We start from the raw sequence: 14,307 nt of genomic DNA on the forward strand, positions 1-14,307 counted from the left end.
GGCTAGCCAGTTGTTTTAATTCCATTTCTAGCTCTTGGTACTGCCTGTTTTGCAGAGTCTGGGTTAAGAGACACACTGGGATGTTAGTTGGTGGAGTCTTTGGATAGGGCAGTAAAGGTCAAAGTACAGAATTCTTGATGGGCCCAGTGGTTTTGTGGGGAACCAGTTTGGCAGGACAGAGCGGACATTTTGTATTGTCTGCAAATTGTCCTTAGAAACCCAAAGATTAGGTCAAGAAAGTGGCAAGATTTTTACACCTTGGGGCCTTGTTATGTCAATATGGGGCTTCCCAAGTTTTCACACCATCAACACCAAGAACAACAGCATTTGTTCGAGACCACAAATAAGTCAAAGGAGTCACAAACTTTGCTCATTTTTAATTTTTATTGATTTTTTAATGCTGCACAAGACAATATTTAATTCATTTAATTCATTTATTTCTGTTTGCTGCTGTTAATTTTAGTTACTCAAAGAGAGAGGGAACCATTTTGGCCTTTTTTTCTTTTTCTTTATCTGAAGGCCGCCTTAAGCTTTCTAAATTTGGAATATTTAAGCAAGCTGAAAGGGAAAAGGGGTTTCGCAAAACCATTCGGAGGGGAAAGGAAAGGTTGCTTTGTCAATCATGCCCTATGGTGGGTGATTAACTGCGTGTACAATTACATTGAACTTTTAATTAATTGTGCTTAAGGCTTTAATTAAATTTGGGGGTTCCCTTCTTACAGCAGCTCATACTGACGGAGGTGCATGCGCTGGATGATGTCGCGGCAGTCGTTGAACACACGGCGGATGTTCTCGGTGTCCACAGCGCAGGTGAAGTGGGGGTAGCAGTAGTGACGCCCATCTCCACTGGCAGTGCTGATTCTCTGTGGCACAGAGAGGGAAACTGGGTCAGCGCCCCCTCTCCAGAAACTTCCCCCACAAAGGACCCTTGACCAGCTACTGACATTTTGTTAAAACAAAACCAGGTAAAGGGGCACAAAAGCTAAAATTTGTACAGGTGACAAATTAAATGAAACTGAAGTACTGGACAGTTTAATCCCCAAATGTAGAATTAAGTCAATTTTTATCCCTGAGAATAAAAGCAACCAAAGAGAGGAGACAGTCTACTCACCAGAAACTCATCGCGGATGAAGTACTTGGCCCGGGTCACGCGTGGGTCCTCTCCGGGCTCGGGAGTCGCTAGGAAAAATACAAATATTTTGTTAATTAACATATACATAACTGTATATAGAACTAATGAGCTGAAATGTGTGCCAATTAACTGCAGAAGGTCATACGTACCATCCTCAGGAGTAGTGTAGCGAGCAAATTCTGGAAAGTAGTCCTCAATTTTCGATTTTCCAGCAAGGACTTTCTCAGCGAGCAGGTCTTGCTTGTTGAGGAACAGAATCACAGAGATGGTGCGCAGCCATCTAACAAAAAGGGAAGTAGGGTTAAAGCTCAGGAAAAGAGTTTTTCTTCTACAGGGGGATTGAGATGCTAGCACAAGGTCTTGGATAAGATTCTATTCTGTAACAGGGCAAATACAAGGGCTGGACATCAGTCCCAGGCCTTCTGGGCAAGTGGCTGGGAGGGAAAACCTGAGGGTTGTTCCACTAACCTGTTATTCCAGATGCTCTTGAAGAGGTTCAGAGCCTCCTGCAGGCGGTTGGTCTGGTTGTCCTCCCGAATGACCATGTTGTAGCTGCTGCTGGCTACCACGAAGATGATGGCAGTCACATCTTCAGCACAAGAAAGCAAAGGTAATGAGAGTTAGAAGCAAAAATGATACCTCACAATTACAAAAGCAAAAAGTCCCAGACAGGAGAGATGCCCATGGCTTCCATACCATTGAAGCATTGGATCCATTTGCGGCGTTCGTCACGCTGGCCGCCCACATCAAACATGCTGCAGGAGAAAGGACACCTGGTCACTCCAAAGGGCTAACATGGATCCACCACTCTAACTGCCAGAGGAAACATCCAGACACCATTATCTCTGTCTCTTAGAAAGGGAACCATTCACTTACTGGAAGTTGACTTTGTCCACCTGGAACTTGGTCTCAAAGATTCCAGAAGTCAGGACACGGCAGCGAAGCAGGTCCTAGAACATAATCAAGGTCAGTGGATCTTACCAAAATGTTAAAAATCGCCAATCTAGAGCAAAACTCTTGACAAGCTTGAGAACTTTTGCATACCTGATCGCTGGGGACATAGTCATCCTGCTTGATGACATCAATCTTGTCCAGGAAGCTGGGAGGGAAAGAAAGACACACGGGTGTGAAGGGGTGTGCCAATTTGCACAATATTCCAGCCTCTCTACCAAGTCAAGCTAATAGAAATGGTCACCCCACAGTTAAGTCAATAGGAATGCTGCTTGTGTTGGTTACATTTGTGATTCAAAGTTTATGCCTTAAAGCAGTTAGAGCAAACAGAATTTAAGATAAAAAAAAATTTAAATATGAAATTGTTTGGCTTTGACTAAACTGGCAGATAGCTTGAAAATCATATACTTTCGTGTCTCAATTTGGATCCCCCCAGGGGACTAATGAAAATTCGATGTTGGAGTTACTCAGAAGGGGTATTCCCTCCTTCCACCTTTTAAGAACCTCGCTCATTAAAGAGAACAAAAGAGGTTGACACACAGGGGCCTTTTTTTCCCTGACCACACTGAACAGGAAACAAACACAGTGTTCCCTTCCGGCATATTTGATCCATGAAATAGAACAGTCCAGATATGAAATTCGTAATTTTAAAAAAACCCCAGGGCAACCCAGCATATGGGTCTTGATGTGGCAGGGAGCAAGCATGGGGGGAGGGGGGGTTGGGGTCCCAGGGACACTCATTAATGAGCCGAAAGATATACATGGAAAAGTTTTCCACCTCCTCTCTCTATAGCTTGACTTTTTGCTTTTATGTTGCTTACTAGAAACACCATTGGGAAAAATAACTTTTGAAAAGACTGGATTAATTTGATTAATATAGAAAATTAATGTTAAACCCAGCTTTTCTGGGGGGGGGGGGGGGTGAGGGGTTAAAATTGCTTTAAGTGGGCTAATCAGAAAAAGTCCCAAAAGGGGAAAAGTCTATTTAAAGAAGTTCTGTTAGTTTTTTTCCCCCTTCCTTTTTACCAGTTTAGAGTTAGTCTGGCTCGGAGGATACACTAACTTGCCCAATCAGTCTTACATTACAGCACCAGTCCAGAAATAGCTCCCCAGCCGCCCTGGCCTCCAGCGAGTTGCCATGGCAACAGAACCACAGTTCTATAAATAGCTCATCAGCACCAAATCTGGTGAGAGAGACAGCTGGAGCAGGGCCAGCCAAACCCCAGCTCAACAAATAAAAATAGGCAGCTTAAGAAATGGGCAAGGTACCAGTATCTCAACTTTAACATAAAGGCAGTGAAGCCAGAAGCAGGCTGGTCGGTGCCAGCAGGGCCTGGAAATCCTCTGGCCAGGGAAGACATTTTACAAGCCATGTCCTTTTTTCCCCGAGTTTCTTAAAACTTTCCATAAACTGTGGGGATGCTGCCACTTTCAGATGAAGCTGCAGGAGTAATTTAATGTTGCATTAAAAAGAAAAACTTTCAGATGGTGGAAGATTTAAAAAAAGCCAAAACACCAAATCAGCCTAAACTGCTATTAATGAAACTGCCCCGCCCTCCCCCGGGGCACTCCCGGGCCTCCGAATCCTGTACCTGTCCTCTGACTTGGATCCAGGACACAAACGCAAACAATTCCAGGATTTCCATTTGTTTTGCGTTACTATAATTAGCACTTCCAGCTTTTAGTTCAAACTTTTGAGAAAATCAGGGACTTTGTTGAAGAAGGGGTTGGGGGTGGGGTGGGGGTCGCAGAGACTGGCCAAGATGGGATTGTTTTTCTGTCCCTTGTGAAAATATACAAAGTTGCTTGTCTATTAAACTCTTTGCAATAGCAAAGCAATTATTAGCTACCAGGGAGGGGAGAGGCAGCTTTCTGTCATGTTGTTAAATTACAGTAATAAAATAAAAAATTTTTACATTACCCAAAGTGTGAGAGCTGCCCTGTCTCCCTAAATGCCTGGCGGTCAATTCAATCAATTACTTCAAGCTAATTAATTATGAATATCGCCTTATTGCTAGTAATTATCATTTTGGCTAACAGGCATTAATTGTTTATATAAAATAATGTCACTACACTAAAAAGTGCAATTTAAGGGCTTTGAAAAGCAAGTGAATGAGGAAACTGCTCAGAGCGCAGGTGGGGATAACTGGCTGCCACCCTCGCCCGTGAGGACTCATTTGCAAACGCCTCGGTCTGGGTAGTGACCATTCCCTCCTTGAGGGCGCGTGTCCCGTGATGAGGGGAGGCCACTTACTACTGGGCACAGTCAATCAGCTGGTACTCGTTGGAGCGCTCGTAGCAGGCTCGGACTCCCTCGTCCTCCCACAGAGCCTTGGCGTGCTCGTAGAATTCCTGCGGGGGGGCCGAGAGAGACGTTAGAGGCGGGGCCTGCACCCAGGGGGAGTCTAGGGGCCACTTCCAAATGAGGGCACCCCACGCAGAGCTCGGAGCTGGTGCTGCATTCCTAGGGGTTTTAGGGTGCACTCAATTAACTGGACATAGGAGCTTGTGTGCCATGTTAACATACTCTCGTTTGTCACAAGATGCGTAAAAAGGGAATAGTAAGGGTGCCATAACTCATGGCTTTCTCTCATAAAAATCTACCATCTATCAAGTGTGGTCTGTATTATTAAAATGTGACGTGTACTTGTACAAGATTTACAAGGGGCGACAATTTTGCTCATACATCTTGAGCCATGCCCTAGTAATTATTAGTTCCTGGGGGGTTTTAAACATTAAGAACCCTCATGGAATTAACTTTCTCCTAAGCATCACGGGGATGTGCTTTGCCAGACACAGGCGTGGCCCGGACGCAGGTGAGCCCGTGACGCAGCCGCGGCGCGGGGCGGGCTGCGCGCGGGCGCCGCTTACGGGAGGGAAATCAAAGTCCGGCACGTTCATCACGCTCAGAATGTAGTCCACGCGGAACTGGTTCTCGGGGTTGGCCAGCTCCACGGGCGGCACCAGGTTGCTCATGGCGGCCACGATGGTCTGAAAGGGATTGAGCAAGCGGTCAGGGGGCAGCACTGCCTGGGGGGGCTAACAGAACGAGAGAGAACCTGAGCACGTACTTCAATGGCCTCCTTCAGGTTGTTTTTGATGTCCTGCACTTTGGTGGCCTTCTCACTACAGTGGGATTGAAAAGAAAAGAAAATCATATGGCATCATGTTGCCCAACAGGGTGGCTTTAGTTAAGACATTCCAACTAAGCATAGTATTCTGTTCTTGAAGGAGTGATTGGAGGGTCCCGAATGAGGGTGGTCTTAAATGACCACCTCCCAGTTCTGGCCGGAGGGCACGCCTGATGGCGGCCGATCAGCAAATTGGCATCCCGAGTGTGACCAAGGCCTACTGTACCAGAGGTTGGACCCTGTCCGTCGCTCCCTCGCTTGCGGGCCCAGGTGCTTGAAGCCCCCACTGCACACTAACACGTCCTCGGTGTTACCAGCGGCTCTGCTGGGGGTGGGTGATGTCACTGTGAGGCCCAGGAGGGTGTCATGGCTCCGCCTGGGGCCGACTGGGCCCCTGGATTAGAGGGCTGAGTGACGTGGTGTGTTAATTAGATCTCAGGGCCTGCAGCCCTGGTTATTTGCTTGTTTACTTAAGAAGTCATTGTGTGTCTGTCACTGCAGCCAGCAGCAATGGACGTTTCTAGTTGATGACATCAGCACACACTGACCCTTCAGCATGGACAGAAATGAGATTTTGCCCTCGGAAGTCTTTTATGACCCGAGACTTTTGTACTGGGGGTGGGGGCAGCGTCCTCCTCTTTAAGTAGAGGTTGGAGGTTTTGCTGCTTTAAAAAATACATGTATTTTAAATATATCTTTATTGATTTCAGAGAGGGAGAGGGAGATAGAAACATCAATGATAAGTCATTGATTAGCTGCCTCCTGCGCGCCCCTGACTGGGGATGGAGCCTGCAGCCCAGGTATGTGCCCTGACAGGGAACTGAACTGCGATCTCCTGGATCCTAGGTCAATGCTCAACCACTGAGCTACACCCAGCTGGGCTAAAATACTTTTAACTTGGAACTACAGAGTGGCCTGTGTGGAATGACCCACCATCAGTGACTGGTAAAGGCCACACCCTTGGGCTTCTGGGTCCCCTCCCCCCCACACAATGTCTGTACCCCCATTTGCATCAATTGAAATGCTGTGTCTTTTCGACCAGGGAGTTTGTGATTTTAGGGTAAAGGACCCCTAGCTTGGGGCATAAATCATGCTATGTCCATTGCCCCAACCCTGCCTCTGGGCTTATGGAACAGAAACACACCTGCTGTGTATTAGGCCCTAGGACATGACTAAGGAGGAAACTGAGGCCCAGAGGGAAAGTCTGAGTCACTGAAGGAGAAGGGACAGAGCTCATCTTTGCTGTAATTTTTAAAATAATCTCTTGAGATTCCCCATCTTTGAAGGCTTCACCTAGATGCTTTACCAGAGTGAGGGGATGGAGGTGAAGACCCCTCAGAAGACAGAACATTAATACAGAGAAAATGCAAAGGGGTTAATAGGAGCCACAGGCTGCCCTGAGTGTTAGTGCTGCAGGGAGGAGGGAGGGAGTCTGGGGGAGCAGGGAGCGGGGACCTTGGGCCAGGGAGCTGATGGGGCCACATGCTTGCTTGCAAACAGCCTGCCCCCCCCCCCAAGAACCTGGTCTTTCCTGATCTAATTATATTTCCTGAGTATTTGCATATTTGAGGGGTGGGCCCTCATCTTCTCAAAGAGCCCTTTCCAGAATCAACCCTTTTTCTGTTCAGCGCCGGCCTTGGGAGACCCTGCTCCCTTATCAGGGCTGCTCTCAACCAGTGAGGGGTTGGTTTGGGAGTGGGGCAGGACAAATGGGACCATGGATCCCCTCAGGGCTATTTGAACAAGAGTGCTGCACTCTGGGGAACTCTAGATGTGATGAGGGGAGGGGCAGCATGCGCACCTGGGGGGGGCCCAGGCCACCAACTTAAGGAACTTAAGTCTGCCACTGCCCCCCCCCCCCCCGGACTCCTAAGGTCCCCACCCTGCACTGAAGGGACTGGGAGTCCCGAGTCCTCTGTGCTGCTCCTGCGTTTATGCAACTTGAAGCTCCTCCTTGCAATCAGGGTGTCCAGACTCGGGGCTATGGTCTGACATCAGTTATGCTGACATAAGAATTTTTACAGGATGTGCGTGTTTAATTGCCCCTCATATTTACTTAGGGATTCAAGCTCATCTAAGACCCCACAGGGCAATTCCACTCCTGTTCATTAAAAACAGGTCTCATTTCCATGGTAACAAGAGCCGGGAACCTTTCTTTGGTTTTAAGGTCCACAATAATTAAAATGAACTGTTTGGGGACTAAGTACCCAAATGCACACACAGCCCGAGACAGTGCTCTCCAGAGACAGGTTCTCTCATTCAGCTCAATCTTTGGGTCTAAGTAGTAGTATGATGATTGGAAAAGTTCCCGTCTTAAATACGGATATTTTGAGAACGTGTTCAGCATTCATCTACGTATGTGAGTAGATGTGGGAGTACATCAAGTATAAAACCGCTAAAATAGGAATCCGATCTAATTCGGGTGTGTAATACTCCAACATAAAATGCTGCCATTGAAGCAATTACTATGTAGATGGAGATATTACACCGGAGGCTGGCAGGTTTCATCATCACCCTTACTATTGCTTAATGAACGTTCATTGTAAGATTGAGAGAGAAGTTCTTCAGGTGTCTCTAAGGCCAAAGTATTTATCAATTTCTGACAGACTACAAAATTGGGGCTGGAAGTACTTTTAGGACATTGTAGCTCCCCCTCCCTCCACCTCTATGCATAAAGCAGGAGCTTGGTTCGAATCCTAAGAGCTCCCCCCTTCACCACCCTCCCCAGGCTTAAGTGGTTGGGGTTCTCTATTTTTGTGCTTTTATAGGGAAAGACAGACATAAGAAGAAAGACAGAAGACAGACAGGGACTGCTGAGACATGCAGAGAAGTTTTATTTATCACGTATGTTAATATTGTATTTACTGCAGAACAGTCAGAGAGAAGAGCAGGCAGGATTAGTAGGGTAAGGTCAGGCTAGCATCTCACACACAGTTGTTCAGTAAGGACTTGTCACTACTCAAACACCAACTTTTGGTACAGTAAACTGACAGTCACTTGTTCTGTAGATGCCTATTTTGGATGTCACTACTACATTTTGAACAATTAAGGATTTTATCCCCCCCTTTTTTGTTTTTGGCATTTTTAAATTTTTTTGTTTTTTGTTTTATCTTCAGAGGTTAGGTGGTAGGGCCCATCCCCCTCCCCCCACAACAGAATAGTATTCTTATTAGAAGTTCCTAAGATGGGCCAATTCCAGCATGCAAGGGTGAGGGGCATAGCCGGGAAGAAGGGATGAAGAGAAACCGTAGCCATCATCTAGGGGTAATATATTCTAAAAAAAACAGATGAACAAACATGTGTCAGTCACTTTGTCCCAGCCCCAATCTCCTTTGCCCCGCCCCTCCCGGCCACAGCAGCTGCTTGAGATGCCCTCGCTCCTCAATGGCCCTGCGTGGTGTCAGGAGAAAGCTGCCCGATGACAGCATGCTGAATGTGCAGGCACAGCTCGAGCGGGTTACCTGGCATGCATGCATGTGTGCTGGCGTGTGATGGCAGTGGGGCTGCAGGAAGTGAAGAAAAAATAATCCAATAATGAATGGAAAAAAGATGGATGCCATCGCTCATTTCCTGTGCTGTCCACTAGCTGACGTACAGGGCCTCGGATTAAATTAATTTGATAACTTTTAACAGACCAGAGGCTTTTCGAGATCATTCGTCACAATAACTTACCCCCCCCAGGTGCTGAGTTTTGTCCCCATTCAAGGACAGTGCGGCACCACGTATTTAAACAGAAAATTTTTCTCAGAGGCCTGAAATTTTAAAGTCAGACCAACCACTGGGTGATGGGATTTATTAGACAGTTTTAAAAACAAGTAGCAGATTCAAATGGAGAGCTGGGGGTGGGTGGCATGGGGGACTGGACTGGACAGGAACCGTAAGGAAAAAGCGCAGTTCTGGAAATCCTAAACTATCGTCTAAAGCTGGAATCTACAGCGCTCCCCCAGCTGGATCTAATTACACTTTATGGATGGCCAAAAAAACAACAGAAACTGTTTTGCAGTTCACGTGCTGTGAGATGTATGAAGCTGTTTGTGTTGTTTGCAAATGTATACCAAGATGGATGATGGCCCTTAAATAATTTTTGCTTTCTTCCCGGGGCTCTGCCCTCAATTTCCCAGTATTATCTTCATGTCTGTCTGTTAAAAGTTTTTCTGTTTTGAATGTGCCTACCCATCGCTGTTGCTCCTGGCAGCCTGCGGGTCCTCTTCGCCGCCCCTTTTAAAGAGAGATTGAAAGCTCACCTAATCTGCAAGGCACCGCAATTCCACAAAATCCCCACCCAGCCTCTCTCCATTCCTCAGCCAAGGGCCACCACCCCATTAATCCGTAGGTCGCTGCCTTTTTGGCGAACTTGGAAGGTCTCCTGGGGCTGTGCGCCATGGAGGGGAGAATTCCACACCTTGGCTGCAGTATTAACAGAGCCCTCTGGAGACTCTGGTTGGGGACAGAAGGGACTGATAATTATTTTCTTGTGCTTTCACTAAATGTACATGCACCAGGGAGCCAGGCAGTGATTTATCTGTTCTTTGGAGAACACGGTAGCACCTATGGAGGTCCTCGTGCTCCCAGACCTCAATCCTCAGTGTTGTATCTGAACAAGAAGCATGGACACGCTAACTGCTGCCCATGACATCTGCTGCAACACTAAGACTTCTCTTCCTGCAGTCTGAAACTACCTATAAAATGTTTTTATTTATGAGTAATTGTTTCCCATAAATTGTCATCAGTTAAAACCATACCTGGACTTCGAGAACCAAACAAAAAAAAAAACACCTCTCAAAATCCAGTCTTCATGACCGGTGGGCACCCCACCCAGAAAGTCGGAGGGGGAGCCTGGCTAAGCCATCTGTGGTTTTATCATCGATTAGCTCATTAGCTCAGCCGGTGTTAATGGTGCTGTTTTTTCTGGCACTCAATGTAAGGAAGAGTTAGCTGTGCGTTAGGAAAATCCGAATTTGACCTCTATTTCTGAAAGTCAGATTAGAATTACAAGTTACTCTACACAGGTAACCGGCACGCAGTCTGCAGTAGTTAAGGCAAGTGGAACAGCTCAGCCCAGCACTGACAAAGCGACATTTACGGGAGGGAAAGACCCCACACCCGACGTCCCAGTTCTACAGGGAATTCCTGGTCAAGGAGGAAACTGTTTTTGTTGCAATACCACAGTGAGGAAAAAGAAAAAAGAAGGCTCCTTGGACAAGATAAAAATAAAATTTCTAGACTCACACTAAGAATTCCCTGTATGTCTCTTTCGCAGGCTAAATTTAACATCCTTGGAGATTACCTATGGCTTCCTCCACAAAGCAGGCAAACTGGGAACCTCGCTTCCTCTTTTTTAAAAAAAAGAAAAGAGAAGTTCTGGTTTAAATGCCTGGTCTGCATTACAGACTGGCCCACTTAGGGAGGAGAATCCTTTCTCTAAAAATTTTTTTTTAAAAAATTAGGGTAATAAGTAATAAAACTTCGAAGTAAATTATTTTAAGGATGTCCTATTTTCCATCAGACTCGAACTAAGGTAAACAGTGGCTGCTGCATCCTTTAAAAATGCTAGCCATGTCCAGTTTCAACCAAAATATTTATCTAGAGGGTCCAGGGTCGGGTTCGTTTTGGTTAACTAGCCTCGTGAAGCAGCGCTCCCCGTTAAGTTGCAGGGGGAAAGTTATGCAAGAGGTTTTCTTTAAATGACAAATTCATATAGCTGGAAGTCAGTCTCCAGTTTCTGTTTATTGACCGGTGGCCGTCTCTGGTGGCAGGACTTTACTGAAGGGTGTGTATGGAATTAGAAATTTCAGAACTGGTTTCTGCGGGGGTGACTTGTTTAATTAACCGCATGTATGGGCATATTGACAACTCATGGGGAGTCAGTTATAAAGTTGGTGAAATAGCCCATCCTTCTTAAATTCACGGTTCAAGCCTAAAAAGCACCTAAACTAAAATGTCCATTCATATGATGTCATCCTTTTCTTACCCCCCCCATTGTTTGATCTAAGAATTCTAGAGTTTTCCATAAAGAACTGCCTTCAGTGTAGCTCTTTAACCTCTGAAAGGTGATAAAGTTCATTGTTTGTTTCCCGGGTACTCAGGGGACAGTAGGGCTGTTTATGGGTTTTTTATGGCGGGGGGTGGGGGGGTATTGGTGTGTAACTGAATTAAACTATGCCACCATGACTCAGTCTCCCCTTCCGAAACTAAAGGGAATGCAACGGAGTAATCTTTCACTAGAACCCAGGTTTAGGAGGGGGACTGGAACTGCTAACCAGCTAGTAATGGTGAACAGTCCCTCAACACCAGGAAAACAAGGCTGGTCAACTTAGCTGGGGTCTTGGGGGGGGGGGGGCAAACTCCCTCGGTCTGTCCCCGGCATGGCCAGCGCGACCCTGTCTTTTCCATCCCTCACATATGCGCATGCTTTTCACCTTCATTCTTGAGGTATCCTCACACTGTCCCACACCAAGATGCCTGGAAGGACGTTTCAAAGGCAAAAGTGCCCCTTGATCCTGCCAGAGGGACCTAACTCCTAGCCTTTCCACCATTTAAATGTCCCCTTTCTGTTTCTTCAGGCATGACTATAGATTTTTAAAAAGGGAAACAATGATTTGCCCGTAATATTAATTCCAAGACTGGGGGGGGAGGGTTATGAATAATTATTAACAAGGGCTGCCTCTTCCAACTTTGTTTTGTGAGATAATATTATTGAAAGAATGTTTCCCTAATAGTTTAAAACATCCTGTCTTGGTGCATTGCGCTGTAATCTGCTGGGGGGGGGGGGTTCTCAGTGGTCAGTGTCGCATGACTAAGGGGGTGGCCACCGCCCTTGTCAGCCATGTTGGGGACCCACTGCACCAAAGCCTGAGACAGACCTGTCCCCTGGGGCCAACCAGGCGCTCTTTTCCCGGGGAAGGGGAGATGTTTTCTTCTCAAGGACACGGGTGCTTTAATGTTATTACTATTTGTTGCTGCACCAACTATTAAAAGGAGGGAGGGGGGAAATCCCTGAAGAATTCTCCCCAGGATTTTCTAATATGCAGACTGAAAAATTAAGTAAAAATTGGCTGCCCAGCCCCCCAAGCTCCCTAAACTCCCTAAAGGTTAGTATCAAGTGTGCTCCTGTCCCTGGCGCAGCTTTGACACTTACTCTCCATTAAACCCATTAACATGCAGGATCCTCATCTGCTTCACAATGGTGCTTTTACCAGACTCTCCAGCACCTAGAAAATGAAAGTAAGTCTCAGGTTATGAAGGAGGCATTTTACACACTTTGGGCAGCGGAGGACTGCTGTTTTTTCCATAGAAGCAACACGCAAGAGAAACAAACAAAATACAACAGACTTGCAATTTGCATTGACATTTCGACGCATCAGAAATGAAATAAAAGTCCGATTCTGTGTCCCTGCAGTATTTCACCATTAGAACAACAAACAAGAATTAAACATTTTGCTGTTTCAGGTTTTGTTTTGGTTTTGGCTGTTTTAAAATTTGCAGGGTGGGGAAGCAAAGAGGGAGAAGAAGAAATGACTCAATTTTGTCTTTTTTTTGGCGGGCGGGGGGCGAGAAAATTGAAGTTCAAACTGAGAATTCACTGGTACATTGCACGCATGAATGTATATAGAGCCACATAATTCATTGTTTGTCAGATGTTTCATGGTTAAAATACCCAGGATCCACCAACAATGCCCATACACTGCAGTCTGCAGATCACGTTCTGACGCAGCACTTGCCTCCCAAACATTGTCCCAATGCAGCTCCTCTCTGGGCAGGTTTCTCTCCCCCGGGGCTACTGAAGTCAGCCCCTCAAACCGCAGCATGGCATTTTACCCAATTACCCCCACCCTCCTTTCCCCGAAAATTCTCTCTGGATTCAACAACCATGTCATGCGGGAGGGGGGTAGAAGACCACCAATTTTGTCATCTCTTGGAAAAACACATTTTAATATCAAATGTAGTGTTTGAGAACCACATTAACATGCAGCAACTGTAAGAGTTAAAAAGGACCAGACTTTAATCATAAGGAAAAATATACCTGGAAACCACTGCATTTTCAAAGATGTCATGCCCTTCCCAACTAAAAGTAAGAAGGGACGCATGCCTCCATTTTAAATCACCTTATATTTGAAGAAATAATGGTGAAAAACCCCATTTCCAAGCTAGAAGGAGGATTGTTGTTTTTTCATTTTCTTTTTTGTAAATGCAAGCTCTCCCACAAATAATTGTATGAACCATTTTTTGCTCACCTCCCACACAAACCTCAGTTTGGTTCCCCCCCCCTTTTAATTTTCTTAATTGTTTTACTTCCCAGAGAGCAAAGCATTCCTCCTTCTCTTGCCTTTTCACAAGGCTGTAATCAATACCTGTAAAAGTTAAAATTTGTTTCCACAGAAACATTGATTTCAAAGCAAACACTCTATCTTAATGAGCCTCACTTTCATAAATTAAAATATTAAAGGTACTATTAGGAGGTTCCATGAAGAGAAAACATAAAATTAATCAGAATCTCCAATATTCTTATTTCAGAGGCGTTAGGATGCGTAATACCTCTTTTAGAAGCACAAACAGAACTGTGCCTCAGTTTCCGCATATGTGAAATTAGAGAATTGGGCTGAAAAATTACTGCAAGATCTTTTGTGGTACTGTAATTCACTCAATTTTATGCTATTAAGATGGATTAAAACCAGTGGATTTGGGGCTTGCTTCCTCTTTTTTGTGGGGGGGGGATTATTCGGTGAGAATCACTGTTTCAAAATGTAAAATGTGTCGCACTGGCTTGAGCTGCAGATACCTGTGCCAGAGGCTATCAATAAATTGTGATAAAATGTAGCCACATACACTAGGACACCTGGGGAAGGTTAGCCCAGAGTGATGCAAGGTGTGTTCAAAATAACAGTCTCAAATTAAGTGCAGACTTGGTGATTACTGCACAAAGGTGTTAGAAATTTAAGGTACGATTAGCATCACACTTGTTTCAAATTAGTATTCAGCTAACAAGATAGCATTCCAAGAAAAAGATTCTAGACTTTTCCAGGCTTATACTTTGAAATCAAATTATATGCATATTATTATTCACATAGTATAATTCTACCTTTAAAAGTGTTA

At 45.5% G+C, this 14,307-nt stretch overlaps 1 protein-coding gene across 6 annotated transcripts in view; it reads right to left on the bottom strand.

Annotated features, from left to right (window-relative positions):
* Nucleotides 1-364: 364 nt before the first annotated feature.
* GNAS (GNAS complex locus) overlaps nucleotides 365-14,307 on the bottom strand; it is a 57,265-nt gene continuing 43,322 nt past the window's right edge. For 3 of the 6 annotated variants that reach the window (XM_081149284.1, XM_081149279.1, XM_081149281.1), the window contains exons 2-13: nucleotides 12,353-12,425; nucleotides 9,388-9,432; nucleotides 5,155-5,209; nucleotides 4,955-5,074; nucleotides 4,338-4,435; nucleotides 2,177-2,231; nucleotides 2,009-2,082; nucleotides 1,829-1,887; nucleotides 1,601-1,721; nucleotides 1,282-1,412; nucleotides 1,112-1,179; nucleotides 365-863 (exon numbers count right to left, since the gene is read on the bottom strand). In XM_081149284.1, coding sequence (XP_081005410.1) covers nucleotides 717-863; nucleotides 1,112-1,179; nucleotides 1,282-1,412; nucleotides 1,601-1,721; nucleotides 1,829-1,887; nucleotides 2,009-2,082; nucleotides 2,177-2,231; nucleotides 4,338-4,435; nucleotides 4,955-5,074; nucleotides 5,155-5,209; nucleotides 9,388-9,432; nucleotides 12,353-12,425 — 1,046 coding nt within the window. In that variant the 3' untranslated portion in view covers nucleotides 365-716. Of the gene's footprint in view, nucleotides 864-1,111; nucleotides 1,180-1,281; nucleotides 1,413-1,600; nucleotides 1,722-1,828; nucleotides 1,888-2,008; nucleotides 2,083-2,176; nucleotides 2,232-4,337; nucleotides 4,436-4,954; nucleotides 5,075-5,154; nucleotides 5,213-9,387; nucleotides 9,433-12,352; nucleotides 12,426-14,307 lie in introns of all 6 variants that reach the window. The other 3 variants (XM_081149280.1, XM_081149283.1, XM_081149282.1) reach the window with 3 other exon arrangements.

The sequence above is a fragment of the Miniopterus schreibersii genome (genome assembly GCF_964146895.1).
Source record: "Miniopterus schreibersii genome assembly, chromosome: 10".
In the NCBI taxonomy this organism is placed as follows: Eukaryota; Metazoa; Chordata; class Mammalia; order Chiroptera; family Miniopteridae; genus Miniopterus; species Miniopterus schreibersii.